General features: G+C 58.3%; 1 protein-coding gene across 1 annotated transcript in view; it reads right to left on the bottom strand.

Annotated features, from left to right (window-relative positions):
• Window positions 1-1,238: 1,238 nt before the first annotated feature.
• DRC3 (dynein regulatory complex subunit 3) overlaps window positions 1,239-12,901 on the bottom strand; it is a 39,370-nt gene continuing 27,707 nt past the window's right edge. The window contains exons 11-14 of the mRNA XM_066366465.1: window positions 12,419-12,489; window positions 10,819-10,942; window positions 2,457-2,588; window positions 1,239-1,482 (exon numbers count right to left, since the gene is read on the bottom strand). Coding sequence (XP_066222562.1) covers window positions 1,369-1,482; window positions 2,457-2,588; window positions 10,819-10,942; window positions 12,419-12,489 — 441 coding nt within the window. The 3' untranslated portion in view covers window positions 1,239-1,368. The remainder of the gene's footprint in view (window positions 1,483-2,456; window positions 2,589-10,818; window positions 10,943-12,418; window positions 12,490-12,901) is intronic.

The raw sequence follows: 12,901 nt of genomic DNA on the forward strand, positions 1-12,901 counted from the left end.
CCCCGCACCCCTGACAGGACAGAGGCTGCCCAGCCCGCGAGCACCACGCTCGGCTTCCAGGCGGCGCCCCGAGATGCCCGAGACAGTGCGGTTTCCTGGGGGTCAGCTTGAGTCCAGTCTGGGTGCCCTGCCCCTGCCCCAGCCAGCAGGAGGGAGGGGACAGGTTGTCCAGGTGACTTCCTCTCAACCCTATTAAATATTTCTGCACCGTGGGAAGGTGTGGAGCCTGTTCTGATGTGCACTTCACGTGTCCACGTGTCCTCATTCCTCGTCTTGCGTCTGGGTCCCACTGAGGCCCGGCGCCGTCTGCCGCCTGTGGCTGGAACCTCACGCCAGCCCGGTCATCGTGCAGGACAACCGTGTGTGTGTCTGTGTGGCTCTCAACCCTCAGCCTAACAGCTTTTTTTCCCAGTTTTTAACCAAACGATCTTTGGAAAGTGAGTCCTTTTTGGTTGAAGTTGGCTGTTTCTACTTGTTCCTACTATTTTAGGGGAAAAAAATCATAATAATTTACTCTTGAAAAGAGACAATACGTATTTCTGGGTTAAAAGCCTGGCAGGCCGGGGTAAGGCAACCTGACACACGCCTGTGTCCCGCTTGGGGAGCCCCGAGCACCCCCGACCCGGCTCTTGCCCAGTGCTGGACAGCAGGTGCGGTGTGTGGTGCGGGGCCCACCGAGGAGGGGGCTGGAGAGCCTGGGTTCTGGCAGCAAAATGGCGTCACCTCCGTTCGTGGGCGCTGGCCTGGGCCAGGTGCTTCTCTGTACTTTCCACGCAAGTTCCCTGCACCCTCGGGCTGTGCTCAGAGAAGGCGCTGTCCCCTCCCCACTGCGCAGCAGTGACGTGGGGTGCCCCGCCTGGGCTCCCAACCTCCGGGGGGTCTTCGGGTGCTTGTGGCCACGCTCACAGACGCAGACCTGCAGCCTGGGCCTCGGCCCTGCTCTGCTGCAGCCCCGGAGAGGAGGCTCAGCCCACGCCAGCGCCAGCGCCGTGGCCTGTGGTCAGCAGCCTGCCGGGCGCACGGGAGGAGACTGCCCAGCTGTCCAGGCCACGGCCGGGTCTGGCCCACGGGCCGCGCCCGAGAGCTGCTCTCAGTACACCGCTGACTGCTCGTCTCGGCCTCTCTCCCACTCAACGTGTGTGTCAGATTCTGGTTCCTTCTCTGAGAATGGGGAGACGGTGACACACAAGTTCCTTTATTTTTCTCTACATTCGGGGGTCTTTCCAGGGGCGGTGGGAGGAGGACATTTGGGGGTGACGGGTGGAGAAACCCCCAGGGACTCCTCCGAGGCAGCCAGTGAGTCGGGGCTCTCCTGGTCAGAGCCGAGCGCCGTGTCTTCAGAAGGAGCCGCCCGGAGCCAGCGCAGCCCTAATCTATGAAATCGCTGCTCTCAAGGTTGTCCAGGTCACTCTGCACGTGGTCGATGTATTGATTGATCTCCTTCACACGCTTGCGGTTCCGCGTGACCTCATCCCGGTGAATCTGAGGGGAGACCAGAGCCCAGGGTCCTGGGGTCAGATCATCGCTCGCCACCCTTCACTGAGTCTGGTTCGGGGGGAAAGGGAGAGTAAGGGGAGTCCTTTGAGTTCTGCCCAGAGTTACGTTTCCCCTTTATGTCCGAGTCTCCTGTGTTCCGTCTTCTCTGTGTTTGAGGGAAGAGCTAGAAACATGAAGCCATGGGCTTTCCTGTCTGGTCGGGCAGCATGGAGTCCTCAGGGTAGAATTCTACAACGCTTATTTCCTTTTTTTTTATTTAGATTTTATTGATTTTGGAGAGGAGAGAGAGAGAGGGAGAGAGACAGAGAGAGAGAGAGAGAGAGAGAAAGGGAGAGAGTGTGGTGTGGGAGAATGGGCGGGAAGCACCAACTTATAGCTGCTTCTGGTATGTGCCTTGACCAGGCAAGCCCAGGGTCTGGAACCGGCGACCGGCGACCTCAGTGTTCCAGTTCAGCACACTACCCATTGCGCCACTGCCTGGTCAGCCACTTTCTCTTTTTTTTTTTTTTTTTTTTTTTTTACAGAGACAGAGAGAGAGTCAGAGAGAGGGATAGACAGGGACAGACAGACAGGAACAGAGAGAGATGAGAAGCATCAATCATTAGTTTTTCGTTGCACGTTGCGACTTCTTAGTTGTTCATTGATTGCTTTCTCATATGTGCCTTGACCGTGGGCCTTCAGCAGATTGAGTAACCCCTTGCTGGAGCCAGCGACCCTGGGTCCAAGCTGATGAGCTTTTGCTCAAGCCAGATGAGCCCGCACTCAAGCTGGCGACCTCGGGGTCTCGAACCTGGGTCCTTCCACATCCCAGTCCAACGCTCTATCCACTGCGCCACCGCCTGGTCAGGCCACTTTCTTATTTCTTAACACAAGTCTGTGCCCCCAGGGAAGAGCCCCAGTCTCTCCCTGGCTGGCAGCTAGAGGGTCGTGCAGCCTGCTGGACAGTTACAGCCCCTCACCTTGTCCACCAGCTGGGTGCACCAGGAGCTGACCCTGGTCACCAGCTCATCTTCTCGGTTGTCGATCTTCAGGAGGTGGATGTCATGCGACGCGCCCACGGCATTCACGATTGTGTCTTTGTCCACAAAGAGCTGGGAACGGAGATCAGAGGGGGCAGGTCAGAGGAGCAAGGGTGTCCCGTTCTTCCCTGAGCACAGCCACTGAGCTCGAGAGGAGGGACCACCTCCCCGAGAGTCCCCCGGCTGGTGGAGGCCGTGCTGCGTGGGCAGCTGACCGGCGCCCAGCCGACCGCCCGCTGAGTGTGAGCGCACTTTCCCACGGCTCACCTAGTGACAGCCCTCCCAGCCCTGAGCAGCACGAGCATTACGAGAAAGGTCAGCCGGGGTGTTGACCACAATCCTCGTGGCAGCTTGTTCTCTCCCAGGAGAAGGCCAGTGGCTGGCCCAAGGGTGACCTCACTCAGGACACCGGCTGTCACTACGCTTCTCTCTCAGTTGCCCTCAAGCCTGCATTGCCTGGACCCTCGCAGGCCAGGTGGGAGGTGTGAGGCTGGCCCGGGCTCTTGAGACAGCTCTGGGGACAGGAGGCCCTGCCCACAGATGGGCGCTGAGGCCAGGCCTGCTTCTCCACTGCCGCCAGGGAACCAAAGCAAACTGCCCACAGATAGGCGCTCAGGCCAGGCCTGCTTCTCCACTGCCGCCGGGGAACCAAAGCAAACTGCCCACAGATGGGCGCTCAGGCCAGGCCTGCTTCTCCACTGCCCACAGATGGGCGCTGAGGCCAGGCCTGCTTCTCCACTGCCCACAGATGGGCGCTCAGGCCAGGCCTGCTTCTCCACTGCCCACAGATGGGCGCTCAGGCCAGGCCTGCTTCTCCACTGCCCACAGATGGGCGCTCAGGCCAGGCCTGCTTCTCCACTGCCGCCGGGGAACCGAAGCAAACTGCCCACAGATGGGTGCTCAGGCCAGGCCTGCTTCTCCACTGCCCACAGATGGGCGCTCAGGCCAGGCCTGCTTCTCCACTGCCCACAGATGGGCGCTCAGGCCAGGCCTGCTTCTCCACTGCCGCCAGGAAACCAAAGCAAACCTTGTGTTGCCCTCGGCCCTCCTGCTGCCTGCGTTCCTGACCGTGTTTTCTGCCTTGTAAGAAGCTGTTGGGAACAACCATTCCCTACCAGGCCCGGCTGGTTCTGGGTGTTTGCAATGTGGCTGTGGTGTGTCTGGCACAGCTGACGATCAAGTGGGATCGTTTCCCAGAGCGGTGAGGGCTGCGGAGGCACTGAGCAGGCAGCGGCTTCTGCTGCACAGGGCGGCTCCCGACCTCGCCAGGGAGCCCGACGCCTGAGGGCTCTACACCGCAGAGGGAGCTGCAATGGACCCACCCCGGCTTTGCTCTTTTGTGTAGTAGCCTTTAGCTCAGGGGTCCCCAAACTACGGCCCTCGGGCCACATGCGGCCCCCTGAGGCCATTTATCCGCCCCGCTGCACTTCGAGAAGGGGCACCTCTTTCATTGGTGGTCAGTGAGAGGAGCACATTGACCATCTCATTAGCCAAAAGCAGGCCCATAGTTCCCATTGAAATACTGGTCAGTTTCTTGATTTAAATTTACTTGTTTTTTATTTTAAATATTGTATTTGTTCCCGTTTTGTTTTTTTTACTTTAAAATAAGATATGTGCAGTGTGCATAGGGATTTGTTCATAGTTTTTTTTATAGTCCGGCCCTCCAACGGTCTGAGGGACAGTGAACTGGCCCCCTGTGTAAAAAGTTTGGGGACCCCTGCTTTAGCTTAATAGTCTCAAAGTAAGTCCTGTGGAATCTTCAGATGTTTATATCTCTGAAAAAAGAAAGAAAGGGAAAGGAAGGGAAGTGAAGGAAGGAAGGAAGGAAGGAAGGAAGGAAGGAAGGAAGGAAGGAAGGAAAAGAAAGAGAGAGAGAGAGAGAGAAAGAAAGAAAGAAAAGAAAGAAAGAAAGAAAGAAAGAAAGAAAGAAAGAAAGAAAGAAAGAAAGAAAGAAAAAGAAAGAAAGAAAGAAAGAAGAGGGAAGGAGGGAGGGAGAGAGGGAAAGAGGGAAAGAGGGAGGGAGGGAGTCTGTACACCCTAAGTCCCTGTCCCTCCTGGGTTTCACAATGCACAAAGCATTTTTCTAGAGATAACTCTGGGAAACCCTGTGGGTGGGAAAAAACTCAACCTTTTTCTCTGTTTTTCACCTTATTTGCCCACAGGCTTCCTTCCAGAGTAATACCTGCTACTACCCTATGGGATGCTGGGTTTCCACAGAATCCCCTGTGGGAAATCAAGCTGGCTGACGTGGGGCATGGGCCGTCTGGGGGACCAAGTCGCACTGTCACATAGGAGAAATGACAAGAAGTCATTAAGTTCTTCCTCGGCATAGATGGTCCCAGGCCAGGCTCTCGGAAGGGTTCAGAGACATGCACAGCCTGCCTGCCTGTGAGCCTCGGCTTGCCCCGAGTGGTTGTGACAGCTATTTCAAAATAACCACAACACTGACCCATCACAAAAAAGGTCCTCATTCCTCATTTTTATTTTATTTTATTTATTTATTTTTAGCAAGAGAGAGAAAGAGAGGGACAGATGGGAAGGGAAAAAGATGAGAACCATCAACTCGTAGTTGCAGCACCTTAGTTCATTGATTGCTTCTCATGTGTGCCTTGACGGTGGGGGGGGGGGCTACAGCAGAGACAGTGACCCCTTGCTCAAGCCAGCGACCTTGGGCTCAAACCAGCGACCTTGGGGGTCATGTCCATGATCCCACGCTCAAGCCAGCGACCCTGTGCTCAAGCTGGTAAGCCCATGCTCAAGCTGGCGACCTTGGGGTTTTGAACCTGGGTTCTCGGTGTCCCAGGTTGACACTCTATTCACTGTGCCACTGCCTGGTCAGGCTCATTCCTCATTTTTATTTTTCTTTTTTTTTTGTATTTTTCTGAAGCTAGAAACCGGGAGAGACAGTCAGACAGACTCCTGCATGTGCCCGACCGGGATCCACCCGGCACGCCCACCAGGGGGTGACGCTCTGCCCACCAGGGGACGATGCTCTGCCCCTCCGGGGTGTCACTCTGCCATGACCAGAGTCACTCTAGCGCCTGGGGCAGAAGCCAAGGAGCCATCCCCAGCGCCCGGGCCATCTTTGCTCCAGTGGAGCCTCAGCTGCGGGAGGGGAAGAGAGAGACAGAGAGGAAGGAGAGGGGGAGGGGTGGAGAAGCAAATGGGTGCTTCTCCTGTGTGCCCTGGCCGGGAATCAAACCCGGGACTTCTGCACGCCAGGCCGACGCTCTACCACTGAGCCAACCGGCCAGGGCCTCATTCCTCATTTTTAAAAGTGGGTTACAGCTGACCTCCTAAGCCAAGCAGAGAAATCATCCCCCAAAGTTTGAATAAGAAGACAGCTTCGGAAACTGGGAAGTGGAGTCTGCTTGGAATGGATGAGGTAAGAATTGGTTATGAAAAACTGTGACATTTGTAAAATGCAAACAAAAGAAATTTGGTTTAAATTTAAAAATGATTTTAAAATGCAAGTTTCAAGCCTGGCCTGCAGCAGCACAGTGGTAGAGGTCACCTGTTCGAAACCTGGGCCTGCCTGGTCAAGGCGTGTACAACAACCAACCCATGAACAGCTCGAGTGAAGCAACTACTTTTCGGCCCCCAACCCTTCCTCTCTCTGTAAAATCAATAAATAAAATATTTTAAAAAAATAAAAAGCAAGTTTCAAGGTGTTTCTGGTGACCCAGAATGGTGGCCCTGTCAGTGTGCCTTCAAAGGGCAGAGTGTCCTAGACGCCCCTTCCATTTCTGCAGGTCGGAGCCCTGGGGCAGGGGCAGGGGTATGCAGAGCCCTTGAGGAGTGGCAGCCACGCCAGGCTCAGAGCCACCCCATCCTGTTCTGTGGGCCGTATGGGCACAAAGACACATTCGTTTTAAAGCCCCTTCTTGTGGTGGGGGCAGGGCTTTGGGCACAGCTGGTGACCTCCCCCCCAGGGCCACTGAGATTCTGGGGGCTTAAGGATTTGTTGCCCCACGCCCGTGTGGGATGACATCATTCTGCCACACCCACCCCGGGCACCTGCTAACACTGCAGCCCCTCCGCTGCAGAGCAGTGAGCAGAGGTCCTGCCCCACCGGTCCTGGCTTGGCCAAAGGGGTAGTGACCTGTGCCGCCAGCCCCCCTTCCACGGCGGTGCCGGTAGGTCCCAGCCTCCCTGTCCAGACGTTGCTGATTCGTGTCACACCCACTGTCGACTAGCAGACTCTGAGGGCTCACAGTCCAGTGGCCTGGGCCCAGGCTCTGGTCTGCCCTTGCAGCTGGACGTCCGCGTGGACGTTCAGAGGACCCGGGGAGCCTGTCTGGCCTCCTGCGCCTCCTAAACGGGGCAGTGGCTCGTCGCAGCTCCATGCTGGCTCTGCCCTCAGCTCTGCTGGAGTGGAGTAGCAATGTGCTCACCACCCCGCCGACCTTGCCACGGGCAGCGGTGCAGGCCAGCGCCGCTCAGGGCCGCCCCTCAATGCCCGCCCCGGGCTCTCTCCTCGCACCTGAATGTTTGGCTCTCCCTCCAAAGTGGTGACAGGCTTGAAAATACAGCCCCAGCCCCAAGTGTGGCATGGTCTGGCCACAGTCACTCAGCTGCAGCAAGTTTCACACAGAGAGCCGCCTCGGTGTGACTTCTTATCACGATATGCTCGATAATTACGTCCCGGAAGCTGGGGTTTTCACCCAGGCCTGTTCCCTCCCCGAGCCTCCCACCTGGCCACAGGCTCAGCAGACGTTCTGTCTGTGTTCGAATCCCAACTTGACCACTTAGATGCTTTGTGTCTTAGGGGGGCCAGTCTCACCTCTCTGCCTCAGTTTCCTTATCTGTCAAAGGGAGTCATGAGGGTAGGACGTTACTGTGTTGATGTGCAGATTAAAAGAGCCGATGTGGGTCCAGTGCCTCCCAGACGGCTGGCCCTCGGGAGGCCCGCAGGAACTGTCCGCTGTCTGGGTCAGCACTATGTTCCAGTCACGGCATGCTCTCTTCCCCCTGGGGACAGCACGCCACGCTGTGGCTTAACTCTAAGGAGACGTGGACAGCGGTGAAGGTCCCTGCAATGTCTCCCACTGCAACTGCAGACATTCCCGACAGGACGGAGGCTCACACCGGCCGCAGAGGGAAAGGCGTCCAGCGGGCCTGCTGGCTGCCCACTAGTGGGCCTCAGCAGGACAGCACTTGACACCACCCTGCGAGCGAGCTCAAGGAGCCCCTTAGCTCAGAGGTAGAGCCCTGGGACCACAGCGCCCGGGGTCACGGGCACGCCCAGATCACCAGCTTGTAGTCTGCGGCGGGGGCACAGGGCCAGCTCTGCAGGCCACAGTATCTCTCAGACTAGTCCGAGTCCAGACTCTGGTCCTCATGAGCGGTGCCATCTTGGGCAGTTTACCAAACTTTGTTGAGGCCCAGGCGTACCCAGTTTTCCCATCTGTCATCTGGGGTGGTAACAGTCCTGCCTGTGTGGGGGCCTTGGGTGGACTGAGATTGTGTGTGAGCATACGGCTTCACATCCTGGACCCTGTGAGCCCTCAGTGGGCAGAGCTCACATTGCCAGCCCGCGGGGGTCGGCCCCCTCCCAGTCAGCAGGTGTTGAGTGTTCCTGGGAACCCAGAAACAGGTGTAAGACGGTGCCAGGCAGAGCCAGCCTGACCAGAGAGAGGGCTGGCCACTGGAAGCCCCAGCCTCGTCTGCTTGTCAACTGCTGGCCCTCACACCATCTTTTTGTGTGTCCCAGTCATTGGGTCTGTGCCTGCGGGTGTCACAGACCAGGGAGCTGTGCCATGGAGGAACTCCACCCACCTCCCGACGGTCCCTTTGGGGTGTGCCAGAGGGCCCTTGTCGGTGGCCTTACTTCAGGGCTGGGGGGAGATGGCATCTCTCCGTGACTGGACAACAACTTTTAGTGGCTGTTTAGGGACGGCAGGTCGGTGACACAGTGGCCCTGCCTCCACTGCTATGCTGGGTGTCTGTCTCGGCTGAGCAGACCATGGGAGTTGGGGACCGCTGGTCTCGGTGCCTGCAGGATGTGGTCCACACCTGGTCGTGGAACTGCTGGCCCCTTAGCTGCGCCGTGCACCGTTGCCACCAGCACTGGGGAGCTACCTAGTGGTGAAGGGGCCATTGCCACCTTTCATGTATGTGGTGTAAATAGTCACATAAATAAAGCAACAGAAGCAACATAGCTTGAAACTATGTCAAGGGGTGTGACGGTGACAACCAAGGTTTGCGACACACGGTGGATTTTCAGGAGGTGGGAAGGGGAGGCTGCAAGGAGCTGCCGTTTGAGGTGAGAGCTGATGACAGGAGAAGCCAAACAGACAGATACCCAGGAAAGGGCACATCTGCCGGGCATGACACCATCCGGATGGAGCGGGCCTGGGCATTTGGGAGTGGCTCAGCGGCAAGGGCCGAGGGGAGGCCGCTGGGGCAGCAGGCCAAGCCGGAGGGTGTGCAGGAGCCAGGTCACAAGCTTACTCTAGGGTCACGGGAAGCCAGTAGAGGGTGTCATGCAAAAGCACCAACTGCTGCGGTTGGGTTTTCAGGGGCTCTTTCTGGCTTCCGTGTGGAGAGCAGTAAGGGGTCCCGGGGTCCATGCACAGGCCCATGGTGGCTTGATGTGGTGACAACGTGGAGGGGGAGAGAAGAGGAGGGACTGTAACAGGAATGAGCCGAGAGGGGGTGAAGGGCTCCTGACACGAAAGCATCGGGTCTGGGCTCCCACACTGGGGTCTGTGGCCCTTCCCTGAGATGTAACACGTGCTGCTGCTGCTAGGGCCCAGTGCGGGAGATCGGGGACCCGGGGACCTGGGGGTGAGGCCGACCCTGTGGGTCCGTGACCATCAGCACCAGTACCTCCAGTGGAAAGTGAGACGGCATCTGGCTGGCTCAGAAAGGTGCTGGGTGGTTCCCCACACCCCAGCAGTGCTTCTCGTCATACAGACGCAGGGAGAACAAGAAAGACCTTAGGGGAAATGTCTGACCTTAGCTTCTATTTGTAACGGCCTCTTCTAGAAAGTACCGGCAAACCCCCCAGAAATGAGCTTTTGGAAACCAGCCTGTTTTCAGGTAGTTGAGATGAATCTAATTATCATGAGCTCCTCTTTAGTTGAGCCTCACAGAGTGCCACCCCCACAGCAGGTGTTTGTTTTGTTAGGCGATTTCATCTGCCTACCACACTGCAATGGTGGTTATTGTCCCCTTTTACAGATGAGGACACTGAGGCCCCTGCAGGTTTTTAGGCTCCCTGGAGCGGTGGAGCTGGACCTGGCCGTCTGTTCACAATGGCCCCGCCCCAGCCCCGCCCCTCTCACCTCACTCTCTCACCATGGCCCCGCCCCGGCCACGCCCCTCCCACCTCACACACTCGCCATGGCCCCGCCCCAGCCCCGCCCCTCTCACTCACTCACCATAGCCCCGCCCCAGCCACGCCCCCCACATACTCGCCATGGCCCTGCCCCCAGCCCCTCCCCTCCCACCTCACTCACCATGGCCCCGCCCATCCCGCCCCTCTCACCTCACTCACTCACCATGGCCCTGTCCCAGCCACGCCCCTTCACCTCACTCTCACCATGGCCCCGCCCCATCCCGCCCCTCTCACCTCACTCACTCACCATGGCCCCGCCCCCAGCCCCTCCCCTCTCACCTCACTCACTATGGCCCTGCCCCCAGCCCCTCCCCTCTCACCTCACTCACCATGGCCCCGCACCAGCCCCGCCCCTTCACTTTACTCTCACCATGGCCCCGCCCCAGCCCCTCTCACCTCATTCTCACCATGGCCCCGCCCCAGCCCCTCCTCTCTCACCTCACTCTCACCATGGCCCCGCCCCAGCCCCTCTCACCTCACTCTCACCATGGCCCCGCCCCAGCCCCTCTCACCTCACTCACTCACCATGGCCCCGCCCCAGCCCCTCTCACCTCACTCACTCACCATGGCCCCGCCCCAGCCACGCCCCCCACATACTCGCCATGGCCCTGCCCCCAGCCCCTCCCCTCCCACCTCACTCACCATGGCCCCGCCCCATCCCGCCCCTCTCACCTCACTCACTCACCATGGCCCCGCCCCAGCCACGCCCCCCACATACTCGCCATGGCCCTGCCCCAGCCACGCCCCTTCACCTCACTCTCACCATGGCCCCGCCCCATCCCGCCCCTCTCACCTCACTCACTCACCATGGCCCCGCCCCCAGCCCCTCCCCTCTCACCTCACTCACCATGGCCCCAGCCCCGCCCCCTCACCTCACTCACTATGGCCCCGCCCCGCCCCTCTCACCTCACTCTCACCATGGCCCCGCCCCAGCCCCGCCCCTCCTCCCACCTCACTCACCACTCGAACGTCGTCGGGCAGGTCCTCATCCAGCTCGCCCTTCACTATCTTCTCCAGGGTGTTGATGGAGATCTCCAAGAGCTTCTCGTGGTGGTGGTTCTCCAGGTCCCGGCACTGAGCCATCGTGCCGCTGAGAGTTAAGCAAAAGGCGGGGGGTGGAGCGGCCTCCCTGTCCTACAGGCTGGTCCTTTCCGCTGGATGAGAACAGACTCTCAAGGGCCAAAAGGCACACGCGGAGCTGCCAGTGCCTGGCTGCCTGCATGGCCATCAACCCGTGAGCTCCTGACCCCAGGGCCATCTGACTCCCCCCACCCCATACACACACCTGCTTATCACGGACCCTTGGCCCTGGGCTCCCCATTGTCCACTTCTCTCCTGAATGGACTGAAGGCTAAGACCAGGCCCCCTGCTCTAGTGCTTTCTCCCCACAGCAGCCAGAGTGGACACCCCGGAAGCAGGACCCCATCCCTCTGGTGCTGACGGTATCGATTGCATCCTAAGGGCCTCTTTCTGGACCCATAAATCTCTGACTCTCCTCAGGACATTTACATAGGCTGCCTCCTCTGTCTGCTCTGTTCTCCCCACAATTCCACCTGGCTCTCTGCCCACCCTCAGGTCTTCACCTTGTGGGCGCTCCCTCAGGGAGGCTGCCGGCCCTGCCTCTGGGTCAGCTGCGACTCATTGCCTCTCTGACCTCTGTATCCCCTTGGGACTACTGGCTCAGGAGGGCAGGGCCAGGGATTACTCCTGGGGTGGAGCACAGCAGTTTTCCCCACACATGACAGGGCTCTGGGGTGGCAGAAGAGGCTGGTCATACCCCAGATGTAGGCTCCCCGCCCAGAAATTTAACCTGCCCTGCTCACTGTGAATAATTTGTCAGTGTCTTCAACGTGGAGGTTGTGCCAGCCCCTGGGCGGGTACACCTGCAACACAGTGGGCGGGTGCGGGTTCTGGGGTGTGGTCTCCCCTAGAGTGTCACTCATTCGAGAATAGACCTTTCAGGACTTCTATTGGAAACAATACCTCCTTTCCCCCCAGACCTCCCCAACTGCCCCGGAAGAGCAGCCCTGCAGGGGTTAACCGGTTAACCGGAACACAGCTGTCTCAGAGAGACTCCCTCAGAGCCAGGGAGCATTCTCTGAGCACTCAAAGTGGTTGCCCAGTTTCCATCCTTTGAAGGGAAGCTTTCTTCTTAGTGGAAAACAACAACAAAAAAACCCGGGAGATTTTACATTCCTCTAATTTCAAAAGTAGAGAATCGCAGGCAGCAGGATCCTGTGATGAATTTAGTGTCATCTTAGGGGTATAGACAGGTGTCTCTTTGTTACTATCTCTGCCGACATGTTAAGGCAGTAGTGGAAGGGGCAGGCATTGGGCCGCACGGTGGTCACCTGGAAGGGAATCCCACTTACTTGTACCCTGTTCACTTTGTGATGAAGCGTTACCCTCCCCGGCTGTTTGTTTAAAAGCGGCCACCATCCCCCCTAACCACCCCCTGGAGGCAGGGGGAGCAGCGGTGTGGGTCAGCGCAACCCCACAGGCCCGGCCGCCACCCCCCACCCTCCCAGAAAAGGAAGGTCAGTCACACAGGAAAGGATATAGGCTTTGGACATTTTCAGTAAAGAGCCCCACCAAGTCGATGATGTTCCTTTCAAACAGGTTGATTGTCTCCTAGAAATGATCAAGAACAGTGAGCGTGACCGGGCCTGGCCTCAGAGCAAAAGGCACTCCTTAGGACTTAGCCAGAACCGGGAATCACAGACGTTCAAGATGGGGACCAGCCACCGTGGCCTTCCTGGTAGGTGTTTATGAATGGATCCTACTCCTCTCTCCTCCCCTCTGCCCCACAGCGCTGTTCCTCCCTGGCCATTTCTGTCGCTCAGCACCCCTGGGATGTTTAATGGGATGCTTTCTCAGGCCCTTGCCTGTTCCCTCTGCCAGGTGCACCTGTCCTGGTTTTAACTGCCCCCAGCCTGTGTACACACACACACACACACACACACACACACACACACACACGCGCGCGTGGCTCTTCCCAGTCAGTGTGTAACTCTGGGAATGTCACTGAGCTGTCCTGGGCCTC

Source organism: Saccopteryx leptura, chromosome 2 (genome assembly GCF_036850995.1).
Source record: "Saccopteryx leptura isolate mSacLep1 chromosome 2, mSacLep1_pri_phased_curated, whole genome shotgun sequence".
Classification (NCBI taxonomy): domain Eukaryota; kingdom Metazoa; phylum Chordata; class Mammalia; order Chiroptera; family Emballonuridae; genus Saccopteryx; species Saccopteryx leptura.